This window comes from Podarcis bocagei (genome assembly GCF_964188305.1).
Source record: "Podarcis bocagei genome assembly, chromosome: 4".
Classification (NCBI taxonomy): Eukaryota; Metazoa; Chordata; class Lepidosauria; order Squamata; family Lacertidae; genus Podarcis; species Podarcis bocagei.
The window spans coordinates 101,022,097-101,039,394 of record NC_138128.1 but is presented as its reverse complement, the minus strand read 5'-3'; the positions used below and the strand labels follow the sequence as shown (position 1 = coordinate 101,039,394).

Below are 17,298 nucleotides of genomic sequence, written 5' to 3'. Positions count from 1 at the left end.
GCAGCAGCATCTTGGCCACCACCTCTGTCTGCACCTGTACCGACACCTATACCCTCGGGACCAGAGGACCAAAAGGAAGAGACGCCACCACAGAACTAACAGATTGATTCAGGATGTCCCTGCAGCTTCTCAGCTGGAACATTAATAATAATAATAATAATAATAATAATAATAATAATAATAATAATAATAATAATAATAATTTATTATTTATACCCCGCCCATCTGGCTGGGCCTCCCCAGCCACTCTGGGCGGCTTCCATAAAAATACAATAAAATATCACACGTTAAAAACTTCCCTGAACAGGGCTGCCTTAAGATGTCTCCTGAATGTCAGGTAGTTGTTTATCGCTTTGACATCTGCTGGAAGGGCGTTCCACAGGGCGGGCGCCACTACCGAGAAGGCCCTCTGCCTGGTTCCCTGTAGCTTTACTTCTCGCAATGAGGGAACCGCCAGAAGGCCCTCGGCGCTGGACCTCAGCGTCCGGGCAGAATGATGGGGGTGGAGACGCTCCTTCAGGTATACTGGACCGAGGCCGTTTAGGGCTTTAAAGGTCAGCACCAACACTTTGAATTGTGCTCGGAAACGTACTGGGAGCCAATGCAGGTCTTTCAAGACCGGTGTTATATGGTCTCAGCGGCCGCTCCCAGTCACCAGTCTAGCTGCCGCATTCTGGATTAGTTGTAGTTTCCGCGTCACCTTCAAAGGTAGCCCCACGTAGAGTGCATTGCAGTAGTCCAAGCGGGAGATAACCAGAGCATGCACCACTCTGGCGAGACAGTCCGCAGGCAGATAGGGTCTCAGCCTACGTACCAGATGGAGCTGGTAAACAGCTGCCCTGGACACAGATTTGACCTGTGCCTCCATGGACAGCTGTGAGTCCAAAATGACTCCCAGGCTGCGCACCTGGTCCTTCAGGGGCACAGTTACCCCATTCAGGACCAGGGAATCCTCCGCACCTGCCCGCCTCCTGTCCCCCAAAAACAGTACTTCTGTCTTGTCAGGATTCAACCTCAATCTGTTAGCCGCCATCCATCCTCCAACCGCCTCCAGACACTCACACAGGACCTTCGCCGCCTTCACTGGTTCTGATTATTCTGAACATTAATGGCGGAAATTCCCCGGAAAAAAGAAGAAATTTTCATATATTGAAAAAAGAACGATTGGACATTATCTGCTTGCAGGAAACACACGTGACTAGGCTCCACAGGAAAGTGCTAATTAATAAAAGATTAGGCCAAGAATTTATTTCATCGGACAGAGTTAAGAAAAGAGGAGTGGTGATCTACGCAAAAGAGAGCCTGTCACCAAAATTTCTATTTAAAGATGAGCAAGGAACAATCTTGGCAATTGAAACACAGACGCAAGGAGAAAAAAATTTTAATATTAGGAATTTATGCACCGAATGAGGGGAAATCAGAATTTTATAAGAGGCTGCATGAGATAATGCTGGACTATCTGGACTATACTAACATCATCATGATGGGAAATATGAATGGGGTGGTATCTACAAACATGGACAAGTCACAAAATCAAAATTTAACAAAAGATGGCAGACTACCTAAAACCTTTTTCGAATTAACTGACAATATGGACTTGATTGATATATGGAGGACAAAGAACCCCTTAGGTAAAGAAGGAACCTTCTTTTCTGAGGCCCATTTGTCATGGACAAGAATCGACCAAATATGGACAACTAGAGGGCTGGCACCTAAGACTATAAAAGTGGAAATCTGCCCAAAAACTTGCTCCGACCATAACGCCATGAAAGTGGAATTGAGACTTACTCCAATCGGTTCCTTCAGATGGAAAATGAATGACACCCTATTAAGAGATCAGGAGATTGTGAAGAAGGCCCAAAAAACTTTAAAAGACTATTCTGAAATAAATTTGAACACTACGGTGGAAAAGAGAACAATCTGGGACGCAAGTAAAGCAGTCATGAGAGGGTTTCTGATACAACAGAACACGATTAAGAAAAGACTCTGGAATGAAAAAAAGGATAAGATCTTAGAGAAGATAAGAGATGGAGAGAAAAAATTGAGATTAAAACCAAAATCGAAGGAGGTTCTGAGAGAAATTAAATTCCATCAAGCACAATGTGCGAAACTGATAAATCAAGAAGCTGAATGGAAAATTAAACAAATGAAACAAAGATCATTTGAATCAGCGAACAAGTGTGGGAAACTGCTAGCATGGCAGTTGAAAAAGAGACAAAAATTGAATACAGTTACTAATCTAGAGATTGAAGGGAGAAATATCCAGAAACCCGAGGAAATTAGAAAGTGTTTCCAGAGATATTTCAAAAAGCTTTATACGCAAGGGCCGCAGGAAGAGACTGAGATAGACCAATTTTTAAAAATCAATGGACTACCAAAACTAGCTCAGGAAAAGAGAACAATCCTGAATTACAGAATAACGCAACAAGAAATTGAGGGTGCCATTCAGAATATGCAATTAGGCAAATCTCCAGGCCCAGATGGGCTTACCTCCAAGTATTACAAGATATTGAAAGACTTTTTGATTCAACCATTAATGGAGGTATGCAATCAGATTATGGAGGGGAAGAAGGCACCGGAATCGTGGAAAGAAGCTTTCATCACATTGATACCAAAAGTGGAAACTGAAAAGACCCAACTTAAGAACTACTGTCCCATCTCACTCCTAAATGTGGATTACAAAATTTTTGCAGATATTTTGGCAAGTAGATTTAAAAAAGTACTAAATGAAGTAATTCATAAAGACCAGGCAGGCTTTCTCCCAGGCAGACATTTGTTTGATAACACTAGGAACATTATTGACATTTTGGAACTTTTGCAAACTAACATCAATACAAAAGCAGTATTAATCTTTATAGATGCGGAGAAGGCCTTTGACAACATTTCTTGGAAGTTCATGAAAAAAAACTTGGAAGGGATGGGAGTGGGACGTGGGTTTGAAAATGGAATAGAGGCAATTTATTCAGAGCAAAAAGCTAAATTGATAGTTAACAATGTGGTGACAGAAGAGTTTAAAATTGAAAAAGGAACACGACAAGGTTGCCCCTTATCCCCTCTGTTATTTATTTCGGTCCTGGAGGTGCTTTGAACATGATTAGGGAGGACCGGTTGGTGCAAGGAATACAGGTCGGAGAGAAACAATATAAACTGAAAGCTGTTGCAGATGATTTGGTTTTAACATTACAGGAGCCAGAATCTAGTACAAAGAGAGTTTTAGAACTAATTCATGAGTTTGGTCGGGTGGCGGGATTTAAACTGAACAAGCAAAAGACCAAGGTTTTGGAGAAAAACTTGACACCTTTAGAAACAGACGGGTTTCAGAAAGAGACAGAGTTAAATGTGGTTAAAAAGGTGAAATACCTAGGGGTTAATTTGTCTGCTAAAAATTTTAATTTATTCAAAGACAATTAATTTATTCAAAGACAGTTAAGGGGTGATATGATAGCCATGTTCAAATATATAAAAGGATGTCACATAGAGGAGGGAGAAAGGTTGTTTTCTGCTGCTCCAGAGAAGCGGACACGGAGCAATGGATCCAAACTACAAGAAAGAAGATTCCACCTAAACATTAGGAAGAACTTCCTGACAGTAAGAGCTGTTTGACAGTGGAATTTGCTGCCAAGGAGTGTGGTGGAATCTCCTTCTTTGGAGGTCTTTAAGCAGAGGCTTGACAACCATATGTCAGGAGTGCTCTGATGGTGTTTCCTGCTTGGCAGGGGGTTGGACTCGATGGCCCTTGTGGTCTCTTCCAACTCTATGATTCTATGATTCTATGATTCTATGATTCTAATTATGAAAAATGTTGGTCAGAAATCAAAAAGGATTTAGAAACTTGGTCAAGATTGAAACTTTCCTTGTTGGGTCGAATTGCAGCTGTAAAAATGAATGTACTGCCAAGGATGTTGTTTCTGTTTCAAACCCTACAGATTGTGGACAGAGTGGAATGTTTTGGAAAGTGGCAGAAAGATATTTCTAAGTTTGTCTGGCAGGGCAAAAAGCCCAGGATAAAATTTAAAATACTAACTGATGCAAAAGAAAGAGGGGTATTTGCCCTGCCGGACTTAAGGTTATATTATGAAGCTGCAGCTTTCTGCTGGATGAAGGATTGGTTGCTTTTGGAGAACACTGATGTCCTGGATCTGGAAGGGTTTAATAATGCTTTTGGTTGGCATGCATACTTGTGGTATGACAAGGTAAAGGTTCACAAAATGTTTAAAAACCATATTGTCAGAAAAGCAATATTTATTGTCTGGTCAAAATACAAAGACTTACTAGAGAATAAGACCCCGAGATGGTTATCACCAATGGAGGCCAAGGCTCGAAAAAAACTCAATATGGAGGCCGGTTGGCCGAAATATTGGGAAATAATAGAAAAAACTGGAGACAATTGGAGGCTGCAGAGTTTAGAAAAATTAAAAAACAAGGTGTGAGATTGGTTACACTATGCTCAAATCCAATAGGTTTTTAAGTTGGATAAAAAAATAGGATTCCAGGTGGAAAAATCGAAATTAGAGACAGAACTGCTTGAACCAAAGACTAAGGTTCTTTCGAGAATGTATAACTTGCTGCTTAAATGGAACACGCAGGATGAGACAGTCAAATCAGCCATGATAAAATGGGCTCAGGATATTGAGTTTGAAGACTGGGAAAGGTTATGGACCACAGGAATGAAATTCACGGCATGCAATGCCCTGAAGGAAAATATTATGAAAATGATATATAGGTGGTACATGACCCCAGTCAAGCTTGCAAAAATATATCACCTGTCTGATAATAAATGTTGGAAATGTAAGGAGGCTGAAGGGACATTCTTTCACCTCTGGTGGACCTGTCCAAAAGTGAAGGCCTTCTGGGAAATGATCTATAATGAGTTAAAAAAGGTATTTAAGTATACCTTTACCAAGAAACCAGAGGCCTTCCTCTTGGGCATTGTCGGCCAGAAAGTGTTAAAGAAGGACAGAACTTTTTTATGTATGCGACCACAGCAGCAAGAATACTCATCGCAAAATATTGGAAAACACAAGATTTGCCCACACTGGAAGAGTGGCAGACGCAATTGATGGACTACATGGAACTGGCTGAAATGACTGGCAGAATCCGAGATTTGGGAGAAGAAACAGTGGAAGAGGACTGGAAAAAATTTAAGGACTATTTACAAAAACAATATAAGTTATATGAATGTTAAAAATTTTCACGATTCGGAAACTATAGCTTCAGCAACTTAAGTTGTGAATTAAGAAATTATATTTTAAGTATGAAAAGGTTAAATTTTAAGGTAATATTATGTTTAATTTAGGAGATAAGTAATTGATGAAAAGTATGAAAAACTTGAGGTATAGTACTTGAAAAGTACAAAATAAGGTATGAAACAAGGTAATAATTTGCTGAAAACTTTATTATAAAGAATGCAGGGTAAGGGAGATGTGAGGAAGTCCAGTTAGTTATTAAAAAAAAATGTTGAACGGCTGGTTTTTCTTTTTTATTTCTTTCTTCTTTTTCTTGTTCTTTTTATTTCTTCTCTTAGTCTATGTTTATAATCTTTGTATCTGAAAACTGAATAAAATATTTATAAAAAAGAAAAGAAAAGAAAAGAAAAGCAATGGCAGCTAAATTTCTCTGAAAGACAGTTTGGTGAACACAAATGCTCTTTATGGTCAGAGATGATGTCCTGGTTCTCACCAAGGTAGTAAAACAATGTCTCAGCTGTAGCATTTCAGAGTGAAAGGCGATGGCACACAATTGAATGTTCCTACATACAAGTAAATCCTTCCAAATAGAAAATGAGTGTGTCAGTAAAAAACAACACACAGGCTTGCCCCCTCAGAGACACATAGGCCCCAAATGCAAAGGGTTGCTGCAGAATAATATTTTGTATGCTCTAGGTCACACATGATTTTGATGAGGCCCAAGAAACCTGGAGACTATACCTCCTAAACTGTCTGTGGGTGCTCTGAAAAAGAATTCAGAATCCTCTACCACACACAGTAGTTCTGTAAAAGGTCCATTGGTTCGTTAGCAGACAAACTTTCTGTGGGCAGTACAATTTGAGATCATTACAGTGGTACCTCAGGTTAAGTACTTGATTTATTCTGGAGGTCCGTACTTAACCTGAAACTGTTCATAACCTGAAGCACCGCTTTAGCTAATGGGGCCTCTTGCTGCCGCCGCGCCACCGGAACACGATTTCTGTTCTCATCCTGAAGCAAAGTTCTTAACCTGAAGCACTATTTCTGGGTTAGCGGAGTATGTAACCTTAAGCGTATGTAACCTGAGGTACCACTGTACTGTACTTTAGAGCCAAAATGCTGGTCAGGAATAGTTACAGAAACGGAAGACATTTTTGTATCCTATGCTACTTAATTCCTCTCTAAAATTGCAAGCCTTGGCATTAAAGAAGCATAAAAATCTGGTTGAGGGAAATGGATACAGAAGTCATTCGGAATGTGAAGTGCAGACACAATATGGCTAAATGTTATTATGAATCACTTTTCTAATTATTAGCACACACACACACATATGGAATTAAAGTTTTAACACATGAGGCAGAGACTGGCTTCAGTGCTTTTCTACAGAAGAAGCAGATGTCTTATCACTTAAACTGAACCTGAACCAAATGAATGGTTTTTACTGAAGGATATATAAATCAAATCCTGCATCGCAAGAGGTTGAACTAGGGAAGCCTCAGGGCCCTTACAACTCCACAATGACACTGCATGATTACAAAAGAAGTCATCACAATACAAACACAGAAATCTACTGTTGGTTTGGAAGCAGCCCAAACTGTTTTGGAGCTGCTCTATATCTTTCCAATTCAACTCATTATTCAGAACTAAATTAGATATGTTAACAATGAAGCTATGTTTTTCTCTGTTCACTATAATGAGGAATCTAAAAAATGGCTATAACGCCCTCCCCACTTTTCATAGAAATCAATGAAATATGCCGGCATTGCAGATCCCCTCCACGCTGGATTAAGCCTGCAAAACTGTAGGCAGATACATTAAGGGGTTTTCAGGAGCCTAACAAATTTCAGAATGATAGCTGGGGTGATCCTCTTGCAAGGGCAGATTGTACCATTTTGGCATGGGAACAATAGGAATCACAGATATGTTTCTTTAAGGGTTTCTGGTGGCAATAGACTTCTCCCACAACCAAAGATTTTTGAGGATGCAGCCGCTTCTCTCCAGTTTTCTTGCAGTTCAATCCTATATTCCTATGGAGAAAAGTAAGGCACGCCACATGGAGGAGAGTGGGCATAGTGAGGAAGACCACCTTCCCCTCCATCCCAGTCACTGGCAGACCTGACAAGGGTCCCAAGGGGAGGTGCAATGTGTTTCTGTGTGCATTGAGGAACACAGACTTACAGCACCTTTTTAAATTTCATGAGAAATAGGCACCACACTTTTAACAGTGGCAATTGTCAGCTGAACAACATTCGCTGGGCCTGGTTCATCACTAACGGTCTCACTGGACCAGAGAAACATATCTGCTTGTCCTCCCTTGACATTGAGCTTCTACAAAGTCGACTCAGAATCTCACTAGATTGACTGAATTGGTAGAATTGTTGGAGGAGTAAGATGCTTGATCTATTTAGTGGTCTGATGATTTATTTTGCCATCAGGATCACTGCATGCCTTTGTCTTCTAGGACCCCTTTCTCATCATACAAATAGACCTTTTGTCTACTGCCAGCCTCAGATGGACCATATGACGCTTTGGTCTAGTTTATGGCTTTTTACACCATCGACTTTCTTTCTGTGGCCTCTGAGAAATAATAATTTTGAGGGAGTTTGTGAAGGACTTGAAAAGCAAATGTAAAGAAAACATATCTTTATCTGTCTATCATTCCACACCTATTCTGTATTTTCAATATTAAAAGTGTTTTGGATTGTGTACAAAGAGCACAGTTCTTGGAATTGCTTGCTCATGTCCAAATTAATCCCCCTAAAATGAATGAGAAGATGAGGCAATCAACAGCTATTAGCTATGATTGCTAAATGGGTTGTGCATGCACAGAGGCGGCATTTGCTCTGCTTACCAGATGCTGGGGACAAACCACAGGGGAAAGTCGATCACTTTCATGTCCTGTTTCTGAGTGCCCAGATTATCTGGCTAGTCACCACTAGAAATGGAAGGCTGAATCCAGAAAGGCCATTATAGACACAATCCAGCTTGTTAGACTCATTTAAGTCTCATGGATTTATATGGGAAAAGAAAACAAGCTTATAGCCAAAAGTAAAGGTAAAGGTAAAGGGGCCCCTGTCCATTAGGTCCAGTCGTGGCCGACTCTGGGGTTGCGGCGCTCATCTCGCTTTAGTGGCTGAGGGAGCCGGCGTACAGCTGGTCATGTGACCAGCATGACTAAGCCACTTCTGGTGAACCAGAGCAGCGCACGGAAACGCCATTTACCTTCCCGCCAGAGCGGTATCTATTTATCTACTTGCACTTTGACGTGCTTTTGAACTGCTAGGTTGGCAGGAGCTGGGACCGAGCAACGGGAGCTCACCCTGTTGTGTGGATTCGAACCGCCGACCTTCTGATCAGCAAGTCCTAGGCTCTGTGGTTTAACCCACAGCGCCACCCGTGTCCTGTCAAAAGTAGTTGATCTTAAAAGTTATTACTTCTAATTTCCGTAGCAATGTTCAATTTTGGTAGCAACATTGGTTGTGGTGAGGTGCCCTAGGACCAAAACCCAGGCTGTCCTTGAGTTAGCAGAGCGATACTTGCATGTGGAAAACACTAAACAAACATTCACCATTTTGTGCTGGTCTAGGACCTGGGAGACCAGGATTCAAATCGTCACTCAGCCATGAAGCTCACCGGATAATCTTGGGCCAGTCACTATCTCTCAGCCTAACCCTCAGAGGAAAGGAGATAAATTTGCTACCATGAGGTACTGGGGAAAATGTGGGGTGTAAATGTAATTATATACTGCTGCTGCTACTGCTATTGCTGCTGCTACTACTACTACTACTACTACTACTACTACTACTACTGATATAGTAGACTGGATGGGGCAGCAACATTTGTTGTGTATGTTTCTGTTCCATTGAGGTTGGCCCTAGTGGCTTAAAGTGAAGCTACACAGGAAATGCAGAGTTTTCATTTGGGTTTGAAGGAAGAGAAGCAAAGAGGTGACACCACACAGCTGTTACAACAAGGAGGAATGGGCAGCGCCATTGACATTTGAGTGGCTAAGAGTAATAAAGTGGAAAAAGTGAAGGCAAAGGTCAACTTTTAAAGGTAAGATGATTTTTTGAACTGAGCCTTATTTTTTAAAAATATAAAAATGCCTATGTAGAGATGAAGACTTTTGTTTGCATGTTTTAATATTTTACCCTCCAAGATCCTAGGTGGCACAGTTGCTAAAGTTACCTTCAAGGACGGGTTCTGTCCTTGCAAACAGTGTCTGGTGTGTGCTTCTTCTGCAGGCTTTATGAAGGGGCTACAGACAGAATACATAATTTATTCCTGCATGAGAAAGTTTCTTGGTTCATACTTAGAGACCTTTCCCAGCAAATTCTATTTTTGCCATTTACTTTTATACATGGAAAATGGTCACAATTTTGAAGGGTGGAGCAGGAAAAGGCAGTGGATGGTGGCAATGTGTGAGAGCATCTTTGGCATCACCACTGTAGAGGCCTGTTTATCCAGGGTCCGGGCAGGGGGACTAGGGACCAGGTTCTTCTAACTTGTGTCTTAAATGTGGTATTTGCATCCCTCCTGCCTAAGAAATGCACAAGTTCCTCATACAGAGATATATTGGAATTTCAGGCAAAGGGACAGGAAGCAGGGGGAAGTTACACATCCTATTTCTGCACAACAAGAAATCATTGGAAACTGCTCTAATGGTAGTATCCTTCTTCTTCTTCTTTAAAAAAATATCCAACTACACATTTTGCTGAGGGCTAAAACTATGGCTGAACATGGACAGTGGACAGTGAATGCGAGGAAGTTTGTCTGCTTCATAAATGTGTGCTAAAAAGCGGTGTAGATGATTGTGGCTGGCTTTGTCTCATTCTATGGCTGCTGTTGCTCAACCCCAGTTACTGCCTTCTTCTGTTGCTATGGAATGAAGACCAATCACTTCCCAGCATGTTTTCCCATTACTTCCTATATTTAGGGAAAGCCCAATTTGGATGTCCCTGCCCCCTCTATTAACAAATATGTCAAGAGAGAAAGTGGGGCTGTGCTTCCCCAGTACTGACCAGTAGTTGATAACATGGAACAGGAATGGCAATGGAAATTACATTGGTGTCATCCTGCAAAGTGCTCTCATAACTTCTTGTTATCGTGACAGGAAGTGGGATTTAGTGAGCTGCTATTCTCCTTTCTAGTTCTGTCCTTACGATGGTGGCCTTGATTCATGACAGAGGTCATAATGCTGCACATGGGAGAAAGCATTATCCAAGTTCCATAACTATTTCACAATGAAAAATACCAAAGTCTCTGTTGGCTACACTTGTTGGAAATATATTGTGAATGGAAAAACACAAACAGCTGAGTCTAAAGCCCTAAACTGGAAGTAATTTATTAAGGCATGTAAGCCCACAAGGACTACAGAGAACAGTATAAAGCTGCATCCCTTTCACTTGCAGAGTTCTATTGTCAACTATTGTTTCAGTAAAAGTTGGATAGAGAAGAATTAAAACAGAGTTTCTTGAATTTGCCTGATTGTACAAAATTAAGTTTACAGTGTTAAATTTACATTTCCAATGCTTGCAACCACTAGGAAAATGTTGATCCGAGGCACAGATCTTCATGTGTCGCAGAGGATATCTGTGTGCAGAGAGGTGACCTATGATTTGATAGTGGTTTTGAGCAGATCCATTGTAAAAACAACTATGAGGATGCATAAGTATCTCTGAGTGATGCAGATCCACGTCTGTGCACCACAGCAGTACTGGAAAGCACCAAATCCACATTTTTTATGAATCATCAGTGAAGACAGATGTGATCTGCAATCTGATGGTTCTGATGGTAGTGGGAAACCGGCGCAATTTCAAGAGGATCACTTTTAATGGATCCAGTATGTGTGCACACGTGTGTGTGTGTGTGTGTGCATGTGCAAATACGTCCATTCTCCCCCTGCTACTCAGTAAAAGATGACACTGCAGGGCTCTGCCTCCTACCTGACCTCCCGCCAGTCATTGCCACATAGTGGGACTGAGAGGTGGGCACAGTGTAAACACACATCGGGTGAGTCAATCTGGTGCTCCTGCCAGCACAACTTGCCCCCGCTGCCACCACTCCCTTCGCTGGAGGGAGGTCAGGTAAGCAGTGTGGCCCAACCCACCTCTCTCTACTGCTGCTACTTTATCCTCCCTCTGCTCCCCCTCTGTCCCAGCACCTGTGACATCCCCTCCCCTCCCCCTCCGTCTCCCACATCACTCCTTTTTCTATCTTCTCCTCCTTTCCCTCCTCTCCTCTTGGTCACTCCACTCTCTGTGCAGCTGCTCAGGTGCCAACCTAAGCCTTGAAAAGTGGTTGCAACTGACAGGGGACGTGGGAAGGGACATCGTTTCTTAGAAAAAAAACATGTATCCAGTCTCACCTTCTCATGACAAAGGCTGAAGTGAAGGGAGGGGGGCTCAGAAACTCATGGGATCCAGGAGACAGCCTCAAGAATGCCATTGCACCCAAGGGTGGTGTGCTAGTGACCCTCGCCCCAGAGCCTAGGCTAAGCATGCATTGAATTGCAGCCTTTGGCTTTTACAGAAAATGCCAAGTCTTGTGGCACCCTAAAGACTGAAAAAGTTAATGAGACACAAGCATTTGTGGGCTAGAGTCCACTTCATCCGATGCATCAAATATATCTAAAACTGGTTAGCATTTAAGGCATCACAAAACCCTTGCGTGCGTCTATTTATCTGAATGTTTGCACAGATACTCATTCAGTCACAAGACACACAAATGCGCACAACTGCAGTATTCTTATTTCTCTATAATGATATAAAATAGAAAATCATGCTGTTGATACTAGATAACCTAAAAACCAAGGGCAGCATTGAAATCAATGGGAGGCAAAGTGCTTAACTAAACATTTTACATGAAGTCAAGCTAAATTAAAGTAAGCAACTGGGTAGGGTATTGTAATTATTTTTGAACAAAAGGGGATGAGTTTATTTGATGTTTTCTGTATTGTTGCTTATGAAAAACAAGAAGTTAGAAATGCAGAAATTCTATACTCTGGCCTCAACTTTGTACATATCAATTTCTGTACTGTATTTCAGGTTGAAATATGAAATCATTACATTATTTAGATTTATAAAGAAAAGTAGAAGACAAGCATTTTCCCTCAGAGGTGTTATTTGCTAATTAAAAACGGAGGCAGGTTTTACACAGTCAACCACATTCCTATTTATTTTAAGCTTTCCCCCTTTTAAAACACAAACACACACACTTCACTGGTACTTACTAGTATTGCTTTCTCTTAATTTGCAAAGTTGTTTTATGGGGCTATTGAAACTGCATCCACATTCACATTTACCAAAATTATTTCTCTGAATACAGAAGTGAAGGCTTCCAAGTTTTTACGTTTGAAAATAATACCAAAAATGTTACACTAATGTTACCTAACAAAAAAGAGATGAATTTTCTGGAGGGCAAAGCACCATGCTTGTATTATGTAACAAAATAGTTATTAAAACTGTAAATGAACAAGATCTCTAGTTCATAACTGGACTCTGGAACCTGTTAAGAAAACAGATCTCTTTGGACCTGTAAAAACAAATAAACTGAAAATACAGAGACTTGAAATCTTGTATATGAGTTATTTTCAGCTGCATTTACAGGTTGTTAATTTGCCCTCACAGCTGAGCTTGTACATGGTTACTTGGCAGTTAACCTCTTTGGCATTAGTGGGACTTACTCCCGTGTAATTATGCACAGGATTGCTAAACACTCTTCAGAAATATAAAACCTTATTGAAATGAGAGAATCATCTTTATAGAGGGAATATAGAGGGAATACAATAACTAACCTAAAAAATTAATATTCAACCCCTACATGTGATGAATGTTATTTTACTACCGTATCATTTTTGCTAATCTAATGCATTGATCTCTGTAAATACTGTATATCATGTAAAGAGGAGCTAACATTTTCAACTGTTGTGAAAAGAAGCATACTTCCTAAAACATGTCTTAAGAACAGTAGACACTGTTGCTTAAGAGATCAATAGTCATTTGCCTATGACATGTCTCCACATAAGTAATGAAGTTAGGATTAGTGCATAAAGTAGATACTGTACATTGAAACTAGCAACCTTATTTTTGCTGTTTTCATACTTTCTTGTCATTTGGTGTAATCACATATCAAATAACGTGATTTCCCTCAGCTTAGCTCTTACGAATTGGAAAAACAGACATTTGTTTAGATTTGTGCTAAAGCTAAATACTTTATAAACACTTCAAAGCTACGCAAAGTTTCCTCTTCCTTCTTTTATAAATTCAAATGACAAGGGAAGAAACTGACAGCTGCTTCAAGTTTTATGCTAAACCAAAGTAGAGAAAATATAGTTGTTTTAAATCAAAACCACTGTTGGATGCACTGAATTCTCTCATTCAGTTCAATGAGATAGTGGAGGGGGTTTTCTATTATCTCAGAATGGATTGTGCATCTGCTTTTGCAATTGTCTGGTCTGCATTAACACAAATGTAATATAAATTATTAATTTTAATTGTAATTTTTTAAAAAATAAACTTACTGCATGTGAAAACCTCATAGAGAATGAATTCATTGTCAACCCAAGCTTTGAGAAAGACTTCAGTGGAAGCAATGAGTATTTTGTTCAATCTGATGTCATTTACTCATGTTAAAAAATATTATTTTACCTCACTACAATCTCCCCCCCCCCTTTCCCCACAGAAACCTATGGCCTGATCTAACCACATTAACTCAGAAGTAAATCTTACTAATTTCAATGAAATTTACCTCCAGGAAAGCTTGCTTAGGAAAACTGCCCTCCTTGAACTGAAGAATACATTGAAATCCATCCTAAAAAGAGGAACATTTCCCCTTGAAAATGGAAGGGGAAAATGTTATTGGTTAGATATTGTGTTCATGCTATAACCCTGGCTAATGCAAATCTGTTCTCCTGAGAATTGCATTTATTTTTTTGCCTGGATGGATTCCTGATGAGATAATGGCATTCAAAAAAGACCAAGATGCTATGTAGGGAATGCAGATAACTTGGCCCGGATTTGAACCTCCTGAATTACATTAACTAGGTCGACAGAATTGCTTCACTTCTACGACTTTTGCTCTAGAAGTGCCAGGTTCTCAGTCATGCAAGGCATCGATATGCAGTGTTTCAAGTTAACCCCAGAAAATACTTGATTGAAAGGATTTTGCCTCTTAGAAGGATGTGCCATATGACTGGTGCTGCGTAGGGCCCTGTCAGCTTCTTATCTTCAGCCTAACTAAAGACTTGCCCAGTGTGATGTCCACTCAAGGCACTGGCGCACCGACACACGAGGCCTTCGCAATTTCCCTTCCTTGCATCTTCCAGGCACCACCTGCAAATTCAAGATTCTGTTTCTGATCACTGAGAGATGTTTTGCCTTCAATAATTCTCAAAACAAACAGGCTCTGCATTGAGTAAAGACATATTTGAACTAACCCTTGGGCTATTGCAATCAAAGATCTCTGGAGGCCATCATTAAAACTGGCTGGTGTTTTGAGGGGGGGGGATGGGGTTATGCTGCTACTACAACTGTCTAAATATTTGCTGGAGAGGTGAAGAGGGCAAGAAAAAGAACATTTTTAAAGAAATATGCAAAAAGATCCAAAATCAGTATGACGATGAAGATTCACTAGCCACTACTCCTTTGCTAGCAGTGTCTGGCATCTATTCAATAAGGTTTAAAATATGTGTGTACACACACACACATTCTCCACACTTCAATGAACGTCAGGAAACATAGCAATATCTGGTACATACTTAACCACACATTTGGAATACAATTTATGTAGCAGATAACAGTTTAAGAAAAAGTGCCAGTTATCTAGTCAAAAACAGAAAGCCTTTCAAAGTCTAATTTTAAATTTTGTTTTTTTAAAAATAAATAAATCACAAAACAGATTAGTTATGAAACCAATTCCTTACCTTTTGTGTTATTTCTGGACAAGAATTATAATAAGTGGCACCTGGTACTTCTCTTGCTTTGATCCTGTATTTAAAGGAAAATAAATGTTAGTTTGGAAGAAATTATTGCCAGTTAAGCACAGAATATAATATGAAATGGGTGACAGTTTAAATTAGCCAACCACAGACCTTGTTTTAAAATGTAAAATTCACTGGAAAAAGTTTGATTTTAAAAGCAAGAATATGCTATCCTGCAACACACACATCTGAACGTGCAATCCAACCTTTCTCAGTCACAAAATGTACAAATCTGTCTGTTTGCCATGAGTACAGTACAGTTCTTACCAACTTGCTCACAGTGGCCTTATCTGCAACTACCGAAGCTTCAGTATCAGTGTAAATAAATAAATGAATGAATAAATTAAAATTGCAAACATGCAGCCTTAAATTATTAGCATGTTTCAAATCTAGAGAGGCTCAACTTTATATTTCCATGGGGAGGGTCACCTTAGGGCAGTTTACTCTGAGTATCTACCAAAAGTTGTGTGTATGTTTAGAGATGGATAATGCTCTGCAAATTATACAATCTAAAACATTAGAAGTTGTTAAGAAAACACAGTGGTATGAAACCATTACTATAAATTAGCCACTTGTCATCATCACCAGAAATCTTAAATTTACACAATACGTGACAGATGTACGCAGTCCAGCACTGAGGAAGACCGAACCCTCTCCTAACTTACCTTGCATATCAAAAACAGGCTAGTGGAACTAAGAGCGCTAGAAATCTGAAGCCTTTTGTCCACTGTAGTCTCACTTTGTGTCGACTTTTTCCGTTTTGGTGCCATCTGCTGGCAGGCAGCATCTTCTGCACTGCTTTACTGCAGTACATAAAATTGGATTACACAACTATCATACAGTACAAATGTGGAAGATCGCAGCCTCCCCCCTTCACATTCTATGTTTTCACGGCCAACCAATCAGAGACGCCTACAGTTCCAGTTCATATATTTTGAAATACAGCAGAATGGATACAGAGGTCGACATATGACTTCTCTTGGCTCTGCTTCAGCAGCAGCTCAGTGCAGAAAAGCAGCGTTTGCAAAATGCATTAGGCTTCTTCATTTCCAATTCAAACTGCAAGGATTTTTAAACGATGAGGCATTAGCTGAGGCTTCCAGGCATATTACAGTTGCATTCGAAAGAGTACTAACAAAGCTTTCTATGGGACTTTGGGAGAAATATAAGGACTAGAGATAAACGATAGTTCACTTTTTTCATATACTGTAGAAATAAGTGCTGCTTATGGTGGGAATGCTTTTGACTCTTGTAAAGAGGGGTTTGCAGGTTTTCTGTTCCTCGATTCAAGAACCTGTGAAATCTATTTGATGCTTTCCAGTATCTTGTCAGCCTTAAAATTCAAGGAATAGTCCAAATCTTATTTCTCTCCAAAAACATTCAATTCAAAGTAATCCATACAACAAGACAATATTGTATTTGCTCTGGCTCTCACTGGTGGACATAGCACGTGGGTGGAATCTACACTTACAAAAAAAACACTGTGAAAATGCTTTTTTTAAAACGTTCTGAAAAATATATTGAATTTGCCATAGTTCACATTTGTATATTGCACTTCACAACACAATGAAAACATTTTATTTGCGGCTGTATAGATGAGTAGGTCTCTCGACTCTGTTTCTGTAAAAGGCTTCAACACAAAGATCATGACAGAACATCATGGGTTAAGCTACATGGTTAAACACAAGTGAAGATTCCCAATGTTTGACACACCCAGACGCTCCTATTGCAGAGAGGATCGGGCGCAGTCATTCATGCAGCTGGTGTCCCAAACCATGGGCAAGCAGATGGGCATGCCTCTGAATATGCTGTGTGTGTGTGCGCGCGCGTGCTAAATCTATTTGTGCCAGTGCAGTCATCTCCACATGACACAAAACAGCCATTAGTGTGATTCCGTGCTCTACATGGACAGTACCTTCATGGATACTTTGGTTCTGCGGTCACCATGAAGGAAAGGACAAGGACACTCAAGGAAACCATGCTGGCCGCATAGCCCCCACGATGGGGATTGCACTCCCCACAAATGGCAGTGCCAAAGGAGTCTCCATACATTCCCCAAGCACTCAGGTGGGTCCACAGGTGGAGGTCAGTCCATCTCGTGCCCCCTGCACTCCCAGTAGCTTTGCTTCAAAA

The 17,298-nt window shown here is 40.4% G+C and overlaps 1 protein-coding gene across 3 annotated transcripts in view; it reads right to left on the bottom strand.

Moving 5' to 3' along the window:
• Window positions 1–17,298, bottom strand: part of LOC308585415 (uncharacterized protein) — a 212,077-nt gene that overhangs the window by 176,877 nt on the left and 17,902 nt on the right. For all 3 annotated transcript variants that reach the window (XR_014007368.1, XR_014007369.1, XM_081191080.1), the window contains exon 2: window positions 15,109–15,172. Coding sequence is in view for 1 of the 3 variants with exons in the window: in XM_081191080.1 (XP_081047206.1) it covers window positions 15,109–15,172 (64 nt within the window). In the remaining 2 variants the exon portion in view is untranslated. The remainder of the gene's footprint in view (window positions 1–15,108; window positions 15,173–17,298) is intronic.